Below are 23,154 nucleotides of genomic sequence, written 5' to 3' on the forward strand. Positions count from 1 at the left end.
ATTTTGTATGCTGTACAGTAAAAAAAAGTTTGTTTTTGAAACAAAAAATGCTATCCCCTTCCAGTTACATGGACATTTACAATATCCACACCCTAGACAGCACTTGTGATGTTGGTTATCTAGGTTATATATTTGTGGACTATCTCTGTTTATAATGGAACAGAAAACTGTTACAAAAGTGACAATGCAGTACTCCTCCCATTCCAGGAAATTACAGGACACCAAGCTCATAGAGCACCTTGTGCCACCTTCATATTTTTAAAGCACAGTAGCCATGGAGTTTGCAGTTACTTCTGAATTCACTATATATGGATTATTACTTTTGGCTATCCTATACATTATAAAAGGCTGGGGATCATGGATTTCAGCTGCTTCATCCAAGAAATTCCCTCCAGGGCCCAGAGCTCTGCCAATGATTGGAAATCTGCATATGATTAATCTTAGGAGGCCAACTGAAACTTTTATGAAGGTAACTATTAAGCTGTTCAGCTCTGATATAATTCTGTATAAGGTAAAGAATTGCAATCAAGTAATGAAGACTTATAAAAAACCTATAGTGATACAATTACAAAAAAAGCTCCTTGGCTTTAGAACCCTTTAAATCAACATTCAAATTAGAAAGTCCAAAAATCTAATCAGCTAATTTGTTTCAGGTCAGTGGCTATTCCAGCCATTAGATTAGCATCACAGCCAGGCAACCAGAGTTTTTAAATGCAATGGCAATCAGCCTCTTGGCAAGTATAGTTCAAATGCTCGCCAGCACACAAGTGTCCTAGTTGCAAATGATAGAGCAGCCAGACAGCTAAAGCACTGGACAACTTGGACTTAAGTAACCTTGTGGCAAAGCTGTTCCTGAGGCTGGCTCTGGCTTTGTTTTGCCCATGCTCTGTCAGGTCCAACATGAGTAGACCACATGCTCCATCACTTTATAAATTCCTGACCACCAGGTAATAACACTGCAACCAACTCCTGAGTCAATCACTACAGCGAAGTTTGAGTTACTATTACCGGGCAGATTTCCTACTGAAAATTGGTGAATCGCAAAAATAAATGGTGAATCAGACAGACCGCTCCAAAGCCCTTCTACCCACAACACAAATTCCCATTTGTATTGTCATACGATAGTGATGGTTGGAGTTGGCCAGAGATTTATCTGTAGCAGGGGTGGACTGACCATTTGGAAACTCAGGCACTGCCCGAGGGCCCGGGGTCAGTAGGAGGCCCCATGAGATGCCCCTGGTACCTTTTTCATAGGCTTTTTTGAGTTTGGGCAAGGACACAGGGGCTCCATGATCCCCTATTGCTCGGGGGCCCCATGAGTTGTCAGTCCGCCCCTGATCTGTAGCGAACAACTTTCAGCGCTGGGGCAGAATTGCTCTCAGTTTAGATTGCAAGCATGATACACTATTCTTCCACTTAATCCTGCCTTTAATCCTAACTGCAACTGTTATAGTTAAACAAAAATGTGATGCACAACCTCCTCATATAATGAAAACATAAACTCTAAAAAACATGCAGTGACAGTCCAAAGATACTTCAAAATTGTGAGATAATAACAGTCCAATCCAACATATGTTGTGCTATCATCCAGCAATATTCAACTTCCTGCTTGAATTGTGGCCCCTTTCCCTGAGAGATGACCTATAAATTATAATAGGCCAAACATGCTTTTAACCACTAGCCTACCGGGCACTTATACCCCCTTCCTGCCCAGGCCCATTTCCAGCTTTCAGCGCTGTTGCACTTTGAATGACAATTGCGTGGTCATGCAACACTGTACCCATATGAAATTTTTATCATTTTTTTGTGACAGATAGAGCTTTATTTTGGTGGTATTTAATCACCTCTGGGTTTTTTATTTTTTCTTAAACCAAAAACTACTGAAAATTTTGAAAAAAACAAGTTTTTTCTTAGTTTTTGTTATAAAATTTTGTAAATAAGTGATTTTTCTCCTTCACTAATGTGCGCTAATGAGGCTGCAGTGATGGGCACTGATAGGCTGCACTAATGGACACTGATAGGTGGCACTGATGAACACTGATGAGGAGGCACTGGTAGGTGGCACTGATGGGCATTGACAGGCATCACCGATGGGCACTGAAAGGCAGCACTCATATATGGCACTGACTGGCACTGTTTGGTGACACTGACTGGCATTGTTAGGCAGCACTGATAGGCAGCACTCATGGGCACTGATAGGCGGCACTGACTGGCACTGACAGGTGGCAGCACTGATAGGTGGCACTGACTGGCATTGATAGGTGGCACTGATAGGTGACACTGAAAGGCAGCTCAGATGGGCACTGATATGTGGCATTGGTGTTCACTGGTAGGCACTGAAATGTGGCATTGATGGGCACTGGCAGGTGGCACTGATGAGCACTGACAGCTGGCACTGATGGACACTGACAGATGGCACTGCTGGGGATACACAGATCATCAGGGCACACTGATTATCAGTGCCCTGATGATCAGGGCACATGTCCCCTCCGAGGAATGCCGATTACCGGATCTCCTCTCGAGCTGTCAGCGTGACAGCTCATGAGGAGAGAAATGCCGATAACTGGTATTTCCCTATTTACATGTGATCAGCTGTGATTGGACACAGCTGATCACATGACCGAGCCGACATCTTCGGCTCTTTCCGTCAATTGGTGATCCGAGGGACACAGCGCACCGCCGATCGCCACGCTGCGCGCTCTCGGAGCTGCTTATGCATGGTTAGAATGGAAGGACGTCATATGATGCCCTCCCAGAGCGAGAGAACCGCCTTGCGCCCATCATTGTACTATATTGTAACCGGGAGGCGGTTAAAGGACTATGTACCCTCCAAATTTCTGATCCATAAAGTGTTCCTTCCACGTGTTATGTCTCCAATGGACCGTTAGCTCCAAATCCGTGCAATATGAAACAGAAAAACACCATAGTGCAACACCGTTTTTTTGAAGTTACAAATTTAACCTGCTTCAATACACACTCACAGTAAAAAATATTTAAAAATGTGCTCTAAAGTGCAGTAATCAATTATTTGCATTGCTCCAACTACATTGTAGTGTTTCCCATCACCGAATAGGTGCACCATGCACTCACCTTCTTCCCTGACCTAACAAATAGGTCATACACGCTTAGGGATACTAAACAACTTCTGCTGATCTTTAGTAGATATTTCCTTGGCTCTGGCCCTTTAAGGGAACAGACTCCAGGATTTCCAGTGGCATTATGATGTATATGATCAAAAAGAAAAAGGAACAGATCATAGTGCAACCCCATAAAACATAACCACTTTATTTAGGTAAAAAATGCACTCACAAAAGGTATTAAACAAATAGCATGCCCATAGCCATCAATCAAAATGGTTCCTCACATCACTGGTGCTGGTTTGCGCATGCGAAGTGATGTCACCAGGCTCTGCCCAACACGTTGCATCACAGATCATGTGACTTCTTCAGGGATTACTGTTATAGTACTGTTCCTGAAAATCCTTTTACTAACTCCTAAATTACCCTCTCTGGAAACCTAACACTAATTCCCCCACTATCCCCAACCCTAACCTTTTTCTATAAGCCTCTCCATATTCCTTTCTGTACTTCTAAAAGTATCTCAGCCTGTACTGTTAAAATTAACCCTCCCTACAATCCCCCCACTAACTTTTCTCTGTAACCATAACACTAAAGCCCCTTTCACGCGATCAGTCTGATTGGATCTGTTTTCTAAGCAGACGGGATCAGACCCTCCATTCATTTCTGTGGAGCACAGGATGTAAACAGACTTGTGTCTCTTTACACCTACCTACCTGCAATTCTATCTCTCCCCCTCAGTCTGGGTGGATCAAATAGGAGAGCAGTCGAGTGAAAACGGACAGCCAGTCCGTTTACATCCAACTGCCCACAGAGTGGATTGGGCTGTGTCCACTATGCATAAGCAGAGCAGACATGGACAAGTCATCTGCCTGCTCCCTTCTGCTCAGGATCAGCGGATAGATCTCCTTTAACCTCCCTGGCGGTATTCCCGAGTGTAGCTCGGGGTAAAGTTTCAGCACCACAAGCGGTAACCCCGAGCTACACTTAGGATTACCCTGCAGCATTTTTCCGGGATCTCTTCTGCACTTACCTTGTCCTTCGCTCCCGCGATGTCCCCCCTGCAGGGTCCCCGGCCATGTCCTCCGGCCGATGCCGGCATCCGTCTTCCGGGTTCCATTCCCTGTGAGCGTTGGGACATACGGGACGCATGGGAGTGGGTTTTCTCTAGGTACTCCAGTTTCCTCCCACACTCCAAAGACATGCTGGTAGGTTGATTGGATCCTGTCTAAATTGGCCCCAGTATGTGTATATATGAATGTGAGTTAGGGACCTTAGATTGTACGCCATTTGAGGGTTAGGGACTGATGTGAATGTACACTATATATGTAAAGTACTGTGTAAATTGATGGTGCTATATAAGTACCATAAATAAATAATACATGCACAAGACAAACAACAGTTCTGATTTCTGACAAGGTCAACAGATATGTTGGTGACTATACAGAAGTACAACCAAGTGCTTTCAATTATACAGTATATTTAACAGACCAAAAAAATTAAGAAAAGTGCATTGTTAGAGTTTGCATACGATTCATATACAGTATGTGTATGTGTAGGCACCCACTCCTCTGCTGCATTGTCCCTGTTCCAAATTGAATATTTATAGGCAGCCTGAGCTTTGATTATTATTGTTAATTCTGTGTTTGCTGGGTTTCTTCTTAGTTAAGATTGTTTTTACTTCTGCCTGTTGCCAGGAAGAGTTACCAGCAGATAGTGCAAGAAGAAAAAATATTAATGAGTTATGAATATATTTTTTTCTCTGGCAAATCACTAGGAGGTTTATTGCCAGTGGTTAATGCTGTGGAAGAATATAAATGAAGCACTACCCCCTTATTTTTCTATTCCTTGTCTGTTCTGAGCATGATTTGGAAGCACAACCCCTGCTGACACCACCGTAAAACCTTACCCAAGAGGATCCCCTGGTTCTGGAACACAAAGTAATCACACAGTTTAGAGTGAACCAATATTGTGTTTGTATTGAGATCAAAGAAATGGTGCAAACACAAAAGAAATAACAATTGTGTACAGCTTCTAGGCACTCTGCACAACTCCAAATAATCAAAGCAGTACCCCTTTAAAGGAAAGGCCAAAAATATTCTGTTGGACCCAAGATTAAATGCCAATCCCCACATTGTGATATCTTCCCAAAAATTAGCTGTAGTAGGCTATCAAGAATTTGGGCTAACTCACTTTTCTGAGGGTTTAACTAGAAGATGAATATGCAAATGAAAATGTCCCCTTTAATATCATATATATTCAATATAAAAGAAAACAACTCTTCTGCATGCTTGTTGGGTCCCTAGTTGGTGCACATTACCCACTTCCTGACCAACCTACAGCAGAAGTACTGCTACAGGGAGGCAAGGATGCGCAAAATCACGTATATATACTTGATTTTGCATTTCCGGGTAGAGAGTGTGCACGCTCCCTACCCACCCCGTTATTGGCTCCTCATCATGTCAATCACTGGGTCCCGGTCGGGACTCGGAGATCGTTGGTGGAACTGACAGCGGAGAGGTCTGTATATAAACAATACAGATCTCTCCCCTGTCAGCACAAAGAGGTTGCTCTGCACAGCAGAGCAATACAAAGCAGCTTATCTACATTGTAAAACACACAGCACATGATGTAAAACAGCACACAGTTAACCCTTTGATTTTCCCAGATGTTAACCCCTTCCTGGTCAGTGTCAGTGCATTGTATTAGCACTGATCACTGTATTAGTGTCACTGAGGGTGTCAGTGGCAGTTAGTCAGTTCCCCCTAGTTTCAGAATGCCCGCTGCAGTCCAGAAGTTCCGCTATAAGTCGCTGATCGACGCCATTACTAGTAGAAAAAAAAAATGAACATTTCAGTGTATATTCTGCCATTTGTAGACGCTTTAAGTTTCATGTAAACCAATTAATTCACACGTATTGGGAATTTTTTTTAATTTATAAAGAAATTTTATTTTTACAATTTTTTTTACTGGATACGTTTTATAGCAAAAAGTCAAAAATATAGTTTTTTTTTCAAAATTGTCTGCATTTGTTTATAGCCCAAAAAATAAAAAAACACAGAGGTGATAAAATACCAGCGAAAGAAAGCTTTATTTGTGGGGAAAAAAAGGGCATAAATTTCATTTGTGTGCAGAGTTGCATGACCGCGCAATTGTCAGTTAAAGTAAGACAGCGCCGTATCACAAAAAGGGCCTGGTCAGGAAGGGGGGGGGTTAATCCTCTGGAGGGCAAGTGGTTAAGGTTGAGGCCCTCTTTGCTTGAAGTCAAGATTTATTAAATAAGGAAAAGCACAGTAGTAGGAAACTTTACTCTGACTGATGGTAGCAAAATTAGAAAAAGAGTTAATAGAAGCAAGTGAAGACGTGGATCAGTATAGGTAAGGAAGGGGCGGGAGTAGACTCCATTAGAATTTGGATTCCAATAAGTAGGGAATTGGCTGGCTGAAGCAAGTTCCTTTATGGTTATATGTTGGAGATGAGGTTTTAACAGTGTCACTGTCCACAAAGACACATATGCTGCAGGAGTAGTCCTGCATTCAGAGCAATGGGGGGGGGGGGTTCACTGAAGCTGTAGGTCTCAACACTAAATCGGGATATAAAGTCTGTGTTGCAGGTGGTGTAGGCCTCAGTTCTGTCTTAGACTAAGAAGTTTGTGTTGCAGGTGGTAAACTGTGATGCAAAGAGTGCTGCACTGATAAAACTGAGAAAGGAAGAGTAAATCTAGTAACTGGAAACAGCTTGGGACATGGAACCCTCTCACCAAGTCTGCAATCTGGGTGGAGTGAAGCACGGTCTCTTGGTTAGGGGGGACTTCCTGAGAATGGAACGATACCGAGGATGACTCCACAATCTGTACGCCTGCAGAGTCAGCTCTCTGCCCCCCCCCCCAAGAAGTTCCCGACTTTTAGCTACAAGCTCCTCTGAGAAAAGTAGTCTGCTTTCAGTATGTCCATACACAACAGTCCTGCTTTCAGCATACAAGTTCAACAATACGTTGCTATACTCAAGTCTGTAATAGCTAAACTGGAACCATCTAGTGGTTAATCAATATCCTGCAAACAGTAACAGTGCAATGTGTTACATAAATATGGTTCACACTGGGAAAGGATATAAATATTTGTGGGTGACCTTCCAGAAAGGTATTTGACATCTGGGCTGTGGGCTGGAGAGGAAGATGTGCTGGAATTCGGTGCCTTCCAGACCTGATGAATGAGGAGCCTGTGCCTGTACCTATAGAAATTACTCTGTCCCACTGGAGGGTACATCTAGAAAGAGTGGAACAAGAAGATGTCTTTCTCTATGGGGCACTTTAGAAAAAACTGTTGCCAGTGGACATTGCAAGATGTTCTTGTTCATGTCCAAAAATATATTATTCTGCCTGTTTTGGGGAATTCTGTGCCTGAACCCTATCTCCTGGAGTTTAATGAGATAAATAAACTCAGTAAGTTTTCTAAAAGTGGTGGGCAGTTTTCATGCCAAGGTTTTTGTGAATTTAAATGCTAGTACATTGAGCTATCCCTGAGAGTTTGAATGCTGGCACACTGGAGATCCTACTTGTGCATGCTTATTTCTTTAGCAACAAGATATTCTGTTGCAAAGACCTTTCCTCCTACAGTATGTTGAAATTTGCTACTGTTCAGATTCCTGCAGCAGAAACTACTGATTTAAATGTAGTGCTACCCTCTAAGGAGCCACTGATTTTAACTAGTTCTTCCCCAAACAGTATCAATCACCTAAGCAACTTCTCACTCTGGCTTCAATAAACAGTCTAGGGGTTGTCTTTTATGATTTATTGCTTGAAGAACATGTAACAGGAGAGGGGTTAGGGTAGTATGGGATACTCCAAGAATACTAACAGGAGGACACTCTTTACTAGGCTTACCTGAATAGTCTTTACACCAAGGACAAAGGTGATTGGTTAAAACTGAGACCCTGTAAGAGCTGTTTTAGTGAGAGCTACCACTTGCACTTATCACCCAAAACAAGTCACTGAGATCTTGAGCTAGGGTCAGTACTCACAATGTCATAGGACAGCTGAACACTTCCCAGGTTCCACCAGACACCTCTATGTCACAGGACAACTGCACCGTTTCCAGCTTCCTCTGGACACTGTTCAGTGAGGGATGGGCTAATATAATGCCACAGGACAGCTATACACTTTCCAGCTTCCTCCAGGCACTGAGACCTTGATGAAGATGAGCAGAAACTCCAGCAGAACTGCCAAAAAGGCTGTGGAACTTCTTCTGCAGGACAAGAACATGGCTGCTCCAGACCCCCAACTATTTATGTTCTCCCTTGCTACCTTCTGGGCATACCTGCCCAGGAAATTACTGCAGTAAAATACACATTTAAGCTGCTTATTGGACTCTTCTCTATGTTCTGGAAATTTCCAGATGGTGGGGAAAACAGTAAAATCTGCAACCTGTGAGATCTAGAACAGCCCAAGGAAATCAATAGCTGCTCCACTTACGATTATAGAGGAGCCAAAATGAACTTTATTTACTTACAGTAAATCCTAGCTATCTAGGAGGGTGCTGCATACAATTTGGCATATACTTTCTTGTATTGGATTTGTTGGTAAACCTAAAAATGGACAGTTGGCCTGAGCATTTTTTATTTTATCACCAAAAGTTCTATTTAGTGTTAAACAAACTGTATTGGGGAATTAATTTCCCCAAGCAAAAGTCTGGAGATTTAGGTGAGATGTCAATTTTGTGAAAAAAATTGAAAAATAATATAACAGAGTAGGTAAAAAGGAAACTAAGGTTGCAAAAAATCTAAATAGATCCCCTTCTGAGGGATCCCTGCTGGAGCAAATTGGAATAAGCTTTATTGGGGTTTTTTGCCTTCCTCTGGATCAGCTCTGGGTATTGGATTCTGTATACAGAGACAAAGGCATGTGCATGGAGTGTGCCAGATGTGCCTGGACATATCCTAATCACTCAGTGCACACAGGACTTTTTTTTGAGCCAGAACATGCCAGAATGGAGTTCCGCCACCTCTGGCGCTAGCCCCTTGCCTGCCGCATGCTACTTTCACTTGCACACACAGAAACCCAGCTTCTGTGTGCATAAGTGACAGGCTCCTCTTCTGGTGGTGGGCACTCTGCAGAGGAGGGCGGAGGTTGGGAATGTGCACAGCTCTAATGAATTGGTGGCAGCTCATCCTAAAGCCCACTCCAGCAGCCTGCATGCTGCTACTGTACATTTTAGCTGCACTTTGGCAGCAGCCCCTCTCTCCAATCTCTGGTATTCTTTAGGTGGGATAGAGAGGATATGGGGAAGAAAGGACAGCTCTGTACTGGAAGCAAAGAGCAGGTTGGGGGGGGGGGTTTTGTACTGGGAGGTGGGGGGGACTGGTCTGTGAGATATGCATTCCTTAACTCTGCATCTTGTACATAGCATACTTCAGAGCAGTGCACCCTGTTTATGGCATACTCCCGACCCCTGCATCCTGCACATAGCACATTCCTGAGCCATGCACCTTGTACATAGCTCACTCCTTAACACTGCTCCCTGTACATAGTGCACTCCTGATCCCTGCATCCTGTACATAGCATACTCCTGAGCCCTGCACCCTGTACATAGTAAACTCCTTAACTCTTCACCCTGTCTATAGCACACTCCTGAGCCCTGCACCCTGTACAAAGTGCACTCCTTAACTCTGCTTTCTGTACATAGTGCACTCCTTATCCCTACGTCCTGTACATAGTATACCCCTGAGGCTTGCACCCTGTACATAGCGCACCCCGTAACTCTGCATCCTCCTGAGCCCTGCACCCTGTACTTAGTGCACTCCTTAACTCTGCTCCCTTTACATACATAGCACACTCCTCTGTGTATATATATATATATATATATATATATATACACACACATATATATATATTTACACACACATATATATATGCACCTATTGCAATAGGCTACGCACACTTACTGTATGTATGGAGGCTTTCTATTAATCTGTTTTTCTATTGGTTGAACTAGATACATTTGTGCCTTTTTTCAACCTGACTAGATATATAACATTGGAGTCAAAGCAAAATGTGAAATTTAAGTCGTTTTTAGTTATGTCTAAGTTTTAAATGACCCCTAAGGGTTACTGAAATCACTTACTGAAATCACTTATAACAATCCTGGACCTGCTCTTGTTTATTTATTTATTTTTTATAGAAAGAAAAAAAAATAGAAAGTTGAAAAAAGAGAATTTTAAAGTGAGAGTCCACACTTATTATTTGACTACAAAAAAAGTATATACCACTTCCAATTTATTTTTTTTTTATAAAAAAAATCAATAAAATGCAGGTAGTCTTTGTTTTGGCCATTTGTATGTTTTACATATTTAATTATTTTGTCTTGTCAGCTCTCTAAACAATATGGCTCTGTGTTCAGTATCCAGATGGGTAATGTGAAAATGGTGGTATTATCTGGTTATGAGACTGTCAAGACTGCACTTGTTGACTACGCTGATGAATTTGCAGAAAGGCCCCACATACCGATGTTTGAGGACATTAACAAAGGATTTGGTATGCTTACAGTAAACTTATCCTTTCTATAATTTTTTTTGTTAAAGAATCATATTTAGGGAGAATTAGAAACACGAATACGTTGGCACGTAGATCTAAGCCAGACTTTTAAGTACTAAAATCCAGAGAAGATAGTTGCAACAGTTCCACAGAAAACATTTGCAAATAGTAAATTGATGTTATAACACAACTCCTGGGCAAGCAATGTTATGACTGGTCCCTTGTCCCAGTTATTTAGCATGCATGAAATTTGAATGGAAAGAGAATATTATCTGATGCTAGGTCTGCTTTAGAGTCTATTCATACCAGCCACTTTGTTACAACACAGCGGTTGGTGTGCGGTGCGCTGCATTGAGATGCACCATTTGCAGTGCATCAAAATGTGACCTTTTCCTTCTAAATACACACAGTGACATTTTAGTAAGTTCTGCTGGCCAACGCATGATTTGAAGCAGTGCATTGCCTTGTACTGCACTGTGCTGGAAAAAGTATAACCTGCTGTATTTTTGTCAGTGCATACCATCCACACACCACTGCAATGCAAAGTTGTGAACCAGTCACATAGGAGACAAGACATTTTTCCTTGTCTTGCGTCCCACTGCATCTGATGTGTAAGGACTCTTAAAGAGCAGCATATTCCTAAAAGATAAAGTTCACAAATCACATGAAAAAAATAAAACATATAATTTTGTACAATAGAGAACAGGGGCCACTATGAGGTGACCAATATTTATAGTGTCACATTTTGCTTGTCTTAGACTACCATCAAACCCTTATCTGCTGTTCTGTTTAAGGAAAATAATACAGTCAAAAAGATAATTTGTTGCCAAGAACATGAGCACGAGAAATGATCAGAAACTTCCATTTTAATAAAGGCGCAAAAAGGCAATTAGCCCTTGACTAAGCAGTAAAAACAGCATATCTCAGCCTATCTCTATGTAATCTGGAAGAAACCTTGTTTTAGAGAAGAATCTTGAATATCTTGAATATATTCTTGCTGATTCCTTAGTTCTAATCCATCAGGTGAAACTCAGTAACCAAAACCTCTCTACTGGACTAATCATTGCTCTTAGATTGCATGTATCAATCAAATGCTCATCTGGTCTAGCTCAACACTCACTGGTAATTGTATGGGAAATTCAGAGTTGTAGGGCTAATGAATTTTCTGTTCTTTCACAGGTATTCCATTCAGCCATGGGGAAAACTGGAGAACCATGAGAAGGTTCACTCTCAGCAAATTACGAGACTTTGGAATGGGAAAGAAGACCATAGAAGATCGGATTGTTGAAGAGTGTGGATTTTTTACTAAGGAACTTGAATCATTAGAAGGTAAAAACGTAGGACCAAGTTTCCATCACTGGAGCCTGTAGACATTCAGTACATATGGACAAACTACAAAAGGTTATAAAAGACATGCATACTCTAAGAGTAGAACAGTTGTTTAAAATAAAAGATATCAAAAATATAAACAGATGTGCACATTATTATAGGTCCATTATTGCGACCAGGTTTTGCACATCATCATTTGATGAATCACACATATAGATCCTTGAAGGATCTATCACTTATTCACGTATTATTTATGGTGTAATTATATAATTATATTTATTTATGTATCGATATTTATTCATAGCGCTACACCATTAATAGTTATTAACCCCACACCATAATCCCCCTCCAGCAAACTTTACACTTTGCACAATGTAGTCAGGCACAGGTCTCTTGGCAACCAGCAAATCCAGACTCATCCATCGGATTGCCAGACAGAGAAGCATGATTGCTCATTCCAGAGAACACGTTTCATGTCTCTAGAGTCCAGTGGCAGCATGTCTTTCAGCACTGCATTGCACTTGGTGATGTAAGGCTTGGATGCAGCTGCTATGGAAATGCTATGGAAACCCATTCCAAGAAGCTCTCTATGCACTATTGTTGTGCTATTTCAAAAGACACATGAAGCCTGGAGATCTTTAGCTATTGACTCTGCAGACAGTTACAGACTTCTGTGCACTTCAGCATGTGCTGACCCCTCCATATCATTTTACATGGCCTACCACTTTGTGGCTGAGTTGCTGTTGCTCCCAGTTGCTGTTAGTAGCAAGGAAATGTCACAGATGGACTTATTGCACAAGTGGCAACCTATCATGGTACCACGCTTGAATTCACTTAACTCCTGAGAGCAAATCATTCTTTCACAATTGTTTGTAGAAGCAGTCTGCATGCCTAGGTGCTTGATTTTATACACCTGTAGCCATGGAGGTGATTGGAACACCTGAATCCAATGATTTGGAGGAGTGTCCCAATATTTGTGGCAATATAGTGTATGTTTCTGCTCCAATCTATTGTTGTATTTCAAGAGTCATCACGGTTCCACTGAAGATCTAAATTTGTTCTTCTGTCATAATAGGCAAACCAGAAGACTTGACCATAAAAACAAACTTTGCCATTGGAAACATAATTATATCAATCATCTGTGGGCACCGTTTTGATTACCAACATCCTATCTTACTCCGACTCCTTGGACTTATCAGTGAGAACATGAAGCTTGTTGGGAGTCCCTCAATTGCGGTATATAAAATACAATATCCAGTTTATATACATGTCTATGTGTGTGTTTTTATGACTATATATATATATATTTATTTTTATTTATTACAGGTACTTGTATAGCGCCATCAAATTATGCAGGTCTTTACATATATTTTACATGCACATCAGTAAGCAACCTGAGTATTGCACAGTCAGAAGTGAAGGAATACTTAGGTGCCTTCACCCTAAACATTTAGAGATCACAAAAACGTCCTATCACATACTGCAGAATAGCAAGGTCCCTACATTTATAATACTTTTCTTGTTCTTAGATCTACAACTTTTTCCCCATCTTCTATTACTTATGTGGAACACATAGCAAAGTGATGCAGAATATAGAAGACATACACAATTTTTTGAAAACAGAGTTTGTGGAACACCTCAAAGGGCTGGATAGAGATGACCAGAGAGGACTTATTGACGCATTCCTTGTCAAGCAAGAGGAGGTAAAAAAATGAGTAGCTAACTTTTAATGTCATGTGCCGTCCCCAGGTTTAAAACCCAACTCCAGGTTTTGTGTTGACTATCCAAAAATAGTTTTTCTCTGATGATGATATTTACTATTCACAAGCAAATATAAATTAAATATAAATGTATTTAAATGCAAAAAAAGTTTTAAAAAATTAAAAACATACTCTCTCTTAGCTAGAATGGACCAGGAATACTATTTCATACAGTATCATAAAAATGTGCACAAGGTGATTTAATATTCATGGGTTGGATACTCACTTTATAAACACTGTCAGTGCAATCAAAGAATATATTAAAATATTCTATACAATATACATGTATAGAAAAAAGTTTGGAAGATAAAAAAATATTAAAGAATATTATTTATAAAAAGCAAATAAACTGAAGACAATTTTGCTTTGAATAAAGTGAGAAAGGGTTAGATTCTCTTTTGGATTTTTCTTGCTGGCTCTTGAACATATTTGTATTTCTTCTTGTCGCTTTCTTTCCTGGCAAAGATCTCTCCAAAGGGGACACAGACAAAAACACATTGATATAGAGTGGAGAGTTGGGAATTATGTTGGGCTTTGGACTTTGCAACTGTGATATCTATTATTTTCTATGACGTCTAAGAGGATGCCAACCCTACATTGGCGTATATGGTGCTTTGCCCACATTCAATATTCTAAAAGGGGAGAGGTTGCTACATTTCCCATAATTCACCTAACCTTTACATTTGCTTTCCTTATTATTATCATTGGTTACTAACTTTGTTTCTTATTTAGGAGAAATTGGATCCCAATACATATTTCCATGAAATGAATTTGCTGAGCACAATGACAAGTTTATTTATGGCTGGGACTGAAACCACCTCGTCCACCATCCGCTGGGCCCTCTCATATATGATACAGTACCCTGACATTCAGAGTAAGAGTTCATTGTGAGGGTTAATTTATTCCATCAGCTTTATTAGATAGCCATACGCTTTATTGGACTCTTATTTTTAGATATATGCCAAGGCCTATAGTCATATATTTCTGGGATGGTGCTTGCTGTGTTGATTACAATTTAAATACAGATAACTTTCTATACAGTATGCACACTTATGGGCTTATTTCACAAAATCATTCTTATGTGGTACCAATGTGACTAGATCTTGTTCTAAATATAAACTTTACCCATGTTAACATGTACAGTATTAATCTTGGTATCAAAGCCACATGGGAAGAACGTGGGGATTGGTACTGTAGTTGAAACTACAATGTTTTGAAACTCAGGCGGATATTCTTTGATATGCAATATCTGTAAAAACTAGAATTCAGTTGTTAGAGGATCAGTGGCTGTGATCTGGTTCATTTGGGTTCTTTTTGTACTTTTTAAAATTCTGCTTGTGAAAAAAATGGATTGGCTGTTTGTAGTATTTCATATATGTGATGTATATGCATGTTTAACTACTTTATAGTTTAGCTTTGGACTATAATAAAATTGAATTTTAAAAACCTTTGACGTTTAGTCCTTAGTAACTATATAGCATAAGTCATGGGTGTCAAACTCAATTTCATTGTGGGCCATATCAGCATTATGATTGCCCTCAAAGGGTCAGTTGGATCTGTAAGACTAGGTGTCCAGAGCACCCCACCCCCCTTACATCAGATGTCAAGAGCCCCCCGCCATCAGAAGTCAAGAGTCCCCCATGCTCCCTTAGATCACTGACTTGTGCTGCTGGGGTCAGAGCTAGGAAGTAGAAAGTGCAGGGTCTGCTGAGACCAGGGGAAGCAGAGATGAGGGGGTGCAGCAACTGCACAGAGAGGTGCAGGATCTGTAGGAGTTCTGTTCTCCTCTCTGCTGCCGACTGCTGAGACAAGGTGGGGTAGAGATGAGGGGGGTTTGCAGCTGCAGGAGAGGTGTGAGGACCACATAAAATTCAGCCCTGATTCGGCCCATGGGCCTTGTGTTGACACATGTGGTATAAGCCTTTTAAACTTCTCTTCAGTAGCAACAAAAATAAAAAAATAAATATACAAAAAATACAAAAACAGTTTTGCTTTACATACATTTTAACATTTGTGTGTAGGATTACATAATGGGGGGGGGGGGTTAATATATCAAACCAATAAATGCCTATAGACACTATTCAGTCATCAATATTTTTATCTAAGCATTTATTTCATGTGTCCTATGTTCCTATGATTTTCTTTAGAACGAGTACATGAGGAAATTGATCGAGTGATTGGAATGTCTCAGCCACGGATTGATCATCGTAAGAACATGCCCTACACAAATGCAGTCATTCACGAGACACAGAGATTTGCCAACATTGTGCCTTTGAATCTTCCCCGAGAAACTACAAGTGATTTAACCTTTCAGGGCTACCATCTACCAAAGGTCATTTTTACTATGATTGGCTTTTGCTTTTTAGTGAACATTTTAGGTATAGAATATTAGTCATTTGCACATTGTAATTGCAGCTGTAGTAAAATATTTGCAGTGTATCTAAGCCTAAAAAACAAAAATTTTATATATTGCAGCCTACCGGTCTCTATATGTTGTGGCTGCATCATTTTCTTTTTTAGGCCTTTTTTCCTGGTGAAGCCTGGTGTTCTTTCAAATAACATACACTACTTCCTGTACCTTTATGTCTGCACTCTTTTTTCCATTGTATCTATTGAGGAAGCCATTGTTGTCACACAGGTTCAAACATGTCTGCTAAGGATAATTCAAAGGTTTGATCCGATCCTAGGTTTGGACAGAACTTTAAATGGTCATGCATTTGGATGAATGCAATATTTTTGCCTTTTCAGTGGGAGCATCATATATAAAAGTGGCATTTGTACTGCTTCTATATGTGACAGCTTCACGCTGTCATTGATTCCTAAGGAAGCTGTGCGTGCTTGCACCCACCGCATCCCTAGGAACCACTGACATCACACGGAATCCATGCTGCTTAAGCAAAGTGGCAGGGATAGCAGAGACATCACTGCCCAAGTATGACCACATCAATGATTTCACTACTATGCCAGCCCGATCCTTCTTATAGCTGATGGCAGCTTGCAGAACTGTCATTTGGCCAAAATATGTGTGGCTCAAATATGTGTGTCAAGTTTCTTTTTTTTTGGAGTTGGGGGGCATCATGATTAGTGATGGATTTACAAAGAGGGATTTTTTTTTTATTAAGGACTTTTGTGAGTGTTTTTATTCCTACGTAACAATTTTTTTCTTCATGAAGGAGTAGGGGACCTATGCACCACATACTCATTATTGTTGGGGTGGTATCTAAATGTCCCCTTATTATTAAAGAGCGCTTCCAGATTACGATAAGCTCCCTGCCTGCAGACCTCTAAAACTGCTGGTCAAGGTGTGGAAGAGGCCCTTTTCCTCATCACCATTACATGGTGAATTGATGAGATTAGTAGATTGATTTGTGCTTTCTTTTCAGTTCACAGAAAATGTCGAGGACACTGCATTATTTGACAATGTTAACAGGGATTTTTTCTGTACTTGCAAAAATATGATCTTAGCCTAAAAAAAAGTAGTGCTACCCTCTAGAGGGCAGAGTTTTTTGGTCCCCCTAAGCTCTGCACAGCAGGCAACATGCATTTTCTACACTTTCATCCAAAGTCAGTAAACAGTCTATGAGCTTGTTTTTTTTGTTGTTGTCATTTTATTAGGGGTTAAAAACTTTGCTGGGGTCTAGCTGGTATATGGGATGCCCAATGGAACTGAATAACTTGGAGGACAAACTTTTTCTTAGACAAAAAAAGGACAAAAATCAGCACACGGTCTTTGCAAGGAGCAGTTTGTCCCCTTAAATGAACCTTCTCAGACCCCCCAAAAAATCTCCTCTTCTACCTGGCTGCCTTGGGAGTATCCCAGAGCAAGGGATTCAAAGACACACAAATAATGTAGCCCCATGGAGAACTAGTTGGGTACTGCACCTGACCGCCCTCTCCATTCTTTGGTCCAGGGGGTGTAGAATTACTCACACTGTCCTGTTCCTCAAGCTTAGTGGCTGAAGCTGTTTTTAGGCCTTATGCTGGGCTGGCTCCTTCCCTGCTGACAGGCTGTCTCTCCTAGGAAGACTGTGGGACAGTGGAGGTCCTTCTGTCCAGCTTCAGCCTGTAAGCAGGCCCCCCCCTACTCTGGGGCCCCCTCCCAGGCTCCACACCATCAGCACCTCCTCACTCCAATTTCCATTCTACTCTCCTGCTGAACAGGCTCTCTAATACTTAAGGGCTGACCTAGCCACCATGCCAAGTCTCCTGTCTCCTGCATGGGGATTGGCCAGGTTCCCCTAAGTATGCAGATCAGCCTCTCCTCACCCTCGCCCACTGCTTCTAAAGCTTCTCCAAGTTTCTAGAGCAGGGGGAGGTATCAGAGAATTGACTTGCAGAGCCCTCCATCTTTAACCTGAAGTAACTTCTCTGACTCATACCCTGGCTTCTAGCAAGCCTCTAGCCAAACACAATAAAAACCTATGTACACTAGAGGGCGTTACAAAAAGAAAACCGATGCAGTCACATTTTTGTTTTTGGGTTTAGATGTACTTTAGGTACATGGTTGAAAAATGTATATGTTACTTTATTACTTCCAAAAGGATCACTGATTTTTACCAGATAATCTTGTGACAGATGCACCTGAGCTAGTATATATGAATGGCTTACTTTTATTTCCTTTTCCTATCTTTTTTAGGGAACGTACATTGTTCCTCTTCTAGAATCTGTGTTATATGATAAAACTCAATTTGAAAGACCAGAGTTGTTCTATCCAGAACATTTCCTTGATGCACAGGGGGCGTTTGTGAAGAAGGCAGCTTTCATACCTTTTTCAGCAGGTAATATATTTACAGTAGATATGTAAAACCAGCATTTTCATAAGTATACGAACATGTCTCATCCATTGTGGTTTTATAGAATACCCAGATCCGAATGGCACAGTGCATTGTTTGTATCTATCAGGTTTTATGGGCAGTCTCTGTTGCCGTGTCGCATATGATGTCCCAGGATAGTATGACAGTACAGTAGCATGCCCACAGTTGCATGTACATTTTTCCCACCTTATTCTAGGGTGCCCACAGATTCCAGAAAGCCAGAGTGCTCTGATTTTATTTCAAATTAATCTACTATGTTTGTTCGATCCGCATAGCCATGTGCACCTTACTTTTAGTCAATGAGAGGGGGCATGCAATGGCAATGGCATAATTAGACAATGACAGTTCCTTGAGTTCCTTGCTTATTTCTTTTCAGAAACCAAAAGAAAAGTGCTGGTTTACCTGTCTACCATTATGTGTTTGATCTACACTTGAAGGATTGCAAAAGAATGTAGAGAAAACATATTTAGAACTCAAATATATACCCCGCTACACTGATCTTTTAGTATTCATCAGAACTATAAAATAATATATTTAAAAGACTTAAAATATCCAAGAAAAGAGAGTTTAACTCTCCAATCCAATGTAACTTTCCATTTACAAGGGATATGTAACAAACTGTGATAGGCCCTAGGTTGCATCAATGCTATAATGCTATATTGTTGGTTAATGATGGGGCTGGAGCCATCTTGATTTTTGCTAGTTTGAGGAATGCAGTTCATGCATCAGTTTTTTCTTCTGTATTCAGATGCTGAGCACAAAAATGTTACAGCTCTGTGTCCTCTTTATTTTTGAACATTTGTATTCTTTTTAAATGTAGTACAAAAAAGATATATAAAGAAAACCATTAAAACTCATACACAACACAAAAGGAATGGCAATGATAAACATGCAAGAAGGTGCATATCCTAAGTCTCTGTTCTATTATCACAACAGCCCTATTTGTTCTCCTTAAAAAGGAGCAGTAGGAAAGGAGAAAGTCCCCTAAATTTGAGTACGAATTGGTCCACCTAAACTTCTCCAAGAGAGTTCTTACAACTACCATGCCCTGCTACATAAACCCTATCTCCTCTCTATCACTCCCTTTCACCCTTATTCTCCCCCTCCCACCATAAAAAAATTGATTCTCCTAATCTCCCCATTCTTTTTTTTTTACCAAAGAAGAACGTTTATTGAGAAAGTGCATAATAATACAAAAGAAATGCGAATGATGGTCATATACAACATTTGGCAATGCATACCGGGAAAAAGTAGGAATATTCTTACAAAGAACCACATATGGAACATGGTTGTGCCAGTCCACGACGGAGTAAGTCTGTAATACCTAGGCAGTATAGTAGTGCGCATGGGAATGTTATCGTATCGGACCTCCTTAGTATGTAATTCTCATTGCAGTGCCGCAGAAGGAGGCAGGGTAGATGCAGCACAACCGTTAAGGATGAAGCTAGTGTTTTACTGGAGTGATGGTGCCTGTAAGTAAGCTTAGATTGTCGTGAGGGTCGCTAATGTAAATAGGGTAAGTATGACAATGGCATGCCTAATGTTCTCTAAAGGAGAACCCAGTGGTTGACTGGGCGTGTAACAGGAAGGTAAGACGAAAGAAAAGGAGAACAAGAAAAGAGAGAGAGAGAAAAAAAAAAAAGAAAGAAAAAAAAAAAAAGGGGGGGGTGGACTGGGTTTGTATTGTCGTCAACACCAAGGGTCTTCTATGGGTGGATGTGAGCATAAGTCTATTAACCGAAGCAGGTAGGTGGGGATAGAGCCCTGAAGGTGTGGAAGTCGCCTACCGTATGATCTAAAGTGTGGAGTAACATACAATGGAGGTTAGTATTCAATCAGGCGTGTTGGTAGGATGGTCTATAAAGGATCGGTACGTAGGAGTGGTTTTAAAGTGAGTCCAGCAGGCCCAAGTATGGGAGAATTTAGTGGGGGAATCGAGTGCAGTCGCAATCAGTTCTTCCATTTCCGCAATTTTACCCACACGGAGCAGCCAATCGCGTATGGAGGGAGGGCGGGTGGAGCCCCAAAGAGTGGGAAGACAGAGTCTGGCTGCGTTGACCATATGCATGGCTAAAGATTTGAGGTATTGTCCCCTGGGCAGGGAGGAGTGATGGAGAAGAAACTGCTCCGGAGAAAAAGCTAGGGACAAGGTGGTCACAGACACTACAAGCCTGTGGATCTCCTGCCAAAATGGTTGGATACTGGGACAAGACCACCAAATGTGGAGAAAGGACCCATCTGAAGTTCCACATCTCCAACAGCTGTTGGGGACGGAAGGGTTGAAACGAGAGATTCTCGACGGGGTTCGGTACCATCTCGAAGCCAGTTTATAACCATTTTCCTGAGTCGAGACATTGAGGGAGCATTTATGAGTATGCATGAATATTAGGTCCCAATCGGCATCCACCAAGCTGTTTCCCAGGTCTCTGTTCCAAGCACGGCAGGAGGGTAAAGAATTATAATCCCTACTCTCAACAAGGAGAGGGTAAATCTCCGAGATCAAATGTTTGCGCGGTTCAGCTCTAGAGCATAGGGATTCAAAAGGAGTGAGGGGACGAGTCCAGTTATGGAACAGTTTGTGTGAGAGCAAGAAGTGTCTTATCTGCAGATAGGCCCAGAAAGGAAAATCTCGGCTATCTAGGCTATCAAGCAGTTCGCGGAACGATTTTACTTTGCCATCGCGGATAAAGTGTTTAACCAAAATCTGGTCATGTGGCCAATGCTCAGATAGGAATGACTTGTGCATGCCTGGGGGGAAGTCAGGATTGAGACGAATGGAGGTTAAGGAGTTCGGTGACTCAGAGATAGATGCCGTTTTACAGTTCAGGCGGAGAATATTTAAGCTGGGCCCCACTAAAGGGTGGGTGAGGAGCTCTTGAGGTGTATGCTTCGGCAGGAACCATGGAATCGATGTCAGGGGTGAGGGTGAGAAGGCATTTTCTAGGCGGACCCAATCTTTAGAGGCAGAATGAACATGCCAGTCCACTATGCGTGTAAGGTGGCATGCCCAGTAGTACCGGTGAAGGTCAGGGAGCCCAATTCCACCTCTAAGTTTAGGGAGAGTCAGTTGAGAAAAAGCAATGCGCGGACGCTTATGGTTCCATAGGAATTGTGAGCAGAATTTTTTACAAGATGTAAAAAAAGCAACAGGTATGTGGATTGGCAGCGTTTGAAAAAGATAGAGGAGGCGTGGGAGTATGTTCATTTTAATTATTGCTGCCCTTCCAAACCAAGAGAAACAAGGACGATGCCATTTATGGAGGTCCTCTTGGAGAGAACGGAGAGCGGGAAGGAAGTTTTTTGCATAGAGGTCATCGAGGTTGCGGGTAAGTTGTACACCGAGATATGAAAGGGAATCCTTTTCCCAACGAAACGGGAAATGAGATTCACAGAAAGAGACGAGTTCTGGGGGCAGGGATATGTTAAGGGCGAAAGATTTGGAGAAGTTGATTTTAAAGTTTGACAAGAATCGAAAGAGGGCAAAATCTTTTAACAGATTAGGCAAAGTGGTGTGCGGATCAGCAAGGAAGAGAAGGATGTCGTCCGCGTAAGCAGCGAGCTTGTATTCCTTGTCCAATACCCTGACCCCTTTGATATCGGAGTTCGAGCGGATTTTGCGTAATAGGGGCTCAAGGGATAGGACAAACAAGAGTGGGGAAAGGGGGCAACCCTGACGTGTTCCGTTTCCTAAGTAAAAAGAGTTTGACAGATGGCCATTGACCCGGACTCGAGCGGTGGGGCCTGTGTACAGGGTCATGATGAAGTTGAGCATCTTCTCACCCAAACCCAGTGACACCAGAAACGCTTGCAGATAGTCCCATGCAATTCTATCAAAGGCCTTCTCTGCATCCAGGGAAAGGAAAAAACCGGAAGTGTTAGATTTGCATATCCAATGGTGAAGGTTAAGGGCCTTAATGGTATTGTCCCTTGCTTCCCTTCCCGGTATAAATCCAACCTGATCTAAATTGATCAAGGAGGGAAGCAGGGGGAGAAGTCTATTAGCCAGGATCTTCGCAAATAACTTAATGTCCACGTTCAGCAGGGAGATGGGTCTGTAGTTGGATACCTGCGTGTTATCTTTATCACCCTTGGGGATAACCGTTATGTGGGCCTCCAAAAGATGATGTTGAGGTAGGGGGGATTTGGAGAAAGTATTAAACGCCAAAAGAAAGGGGGTACCTAAGATATCCAAGAAGGATTTATAATAGGCTGCGGAGAAGCCGTCGGGACCCGGATTCTTACCAGGTTTTGTCTGCTTCAAAGCACACTGCAGCTCATTCAGGGTCAGATCCGCTTCCAGAGAGTTGGCCAAGTCTTCCGAGAGAGCAGACGGACCGTGGAGCTGGAGAAATTCAGAAATCAAAGAGGCCCTGGATTCATCAGTGTGCGGAGGTGGGCGTTCAGGAGGAAGGTTGTATAAGGATCTATAAAAATGTTCAAAATGGGCAGCAATATCAGGATTAGATGTGGCCATGGTGCCATCGGGACCTCTAATTTTATGTACCGTCATACTGGATCGTTTCTCGCGGAGAGCTCTGGCAAGGAACTTTCCGCTCTTGTTAGCAAATTCATAGTATAGTTTTTGAGAGAGAGTGAACCGTTTCTTAACCACCCTCCCCAATTCTGTAAGAAGCTGTGAACGTGTA

General features: G+C 41.7%; 1 protein-coding gene across 1 annotated transcript in view; it reads left to right on the forward strand.

Annotated features, from left to right (window-relative positions):
• Positions 1–222: 222 nt before the first annotated feature.
• The window catches only part of LOC149455560 (cytochrome P450 2K4-like), a 29,343-nt gene continuing 6,411 nt past the window's right edge, over positions 223–23,154 (forward strand). The window contains exons 1-8 of the mRNA XM_089686010.1: positions 223–469; positions 10,443–10,605; positions 11,785–11,934; positions 13,010–13,170; positions 13,464–13,637; positions 14,427–14,568; positions 15,842–16,026; positions 18,331–18,472. Coding sequence (XP_089542136.1) covers positions 275–469; positions 10,443–10,605; positions 11,785–11,934; positions 13,010–13,170; positions 13,464–13,637; positions 14,427–14,568; positions 15,842–16,026; positions 18,331–18,472 — 1,312 coding nt within the window. The 5' untranslated portion in view covers positions 223–274. The remainder of the gene's footprint in view (positions 470–10,442; positions 10,606–11,784; positions 11,935–13,009; positions 13,171–13,463; positions 13,638–14,426; positions 14,569–15,841; positions 16,027–18,330; positions 18,473–23,154) is intronic.

Source organism: Staurois parvus, unplaced genomic scaffold (genome assembly GCF_062004578.1).
Source record: "Staurois parvus isolate SC_StPar_1 unplaced genomic scaffold, SC_StPar_1.0 ptg000390l, whole genome shotgun sequence".
Classification (NCBI taxonomy): domain Eukaryota; kingdom Metazoa; phylum Chordata; class Amphibia; order Anura; family Ranidae; genus Staurois; species Staurois parvus.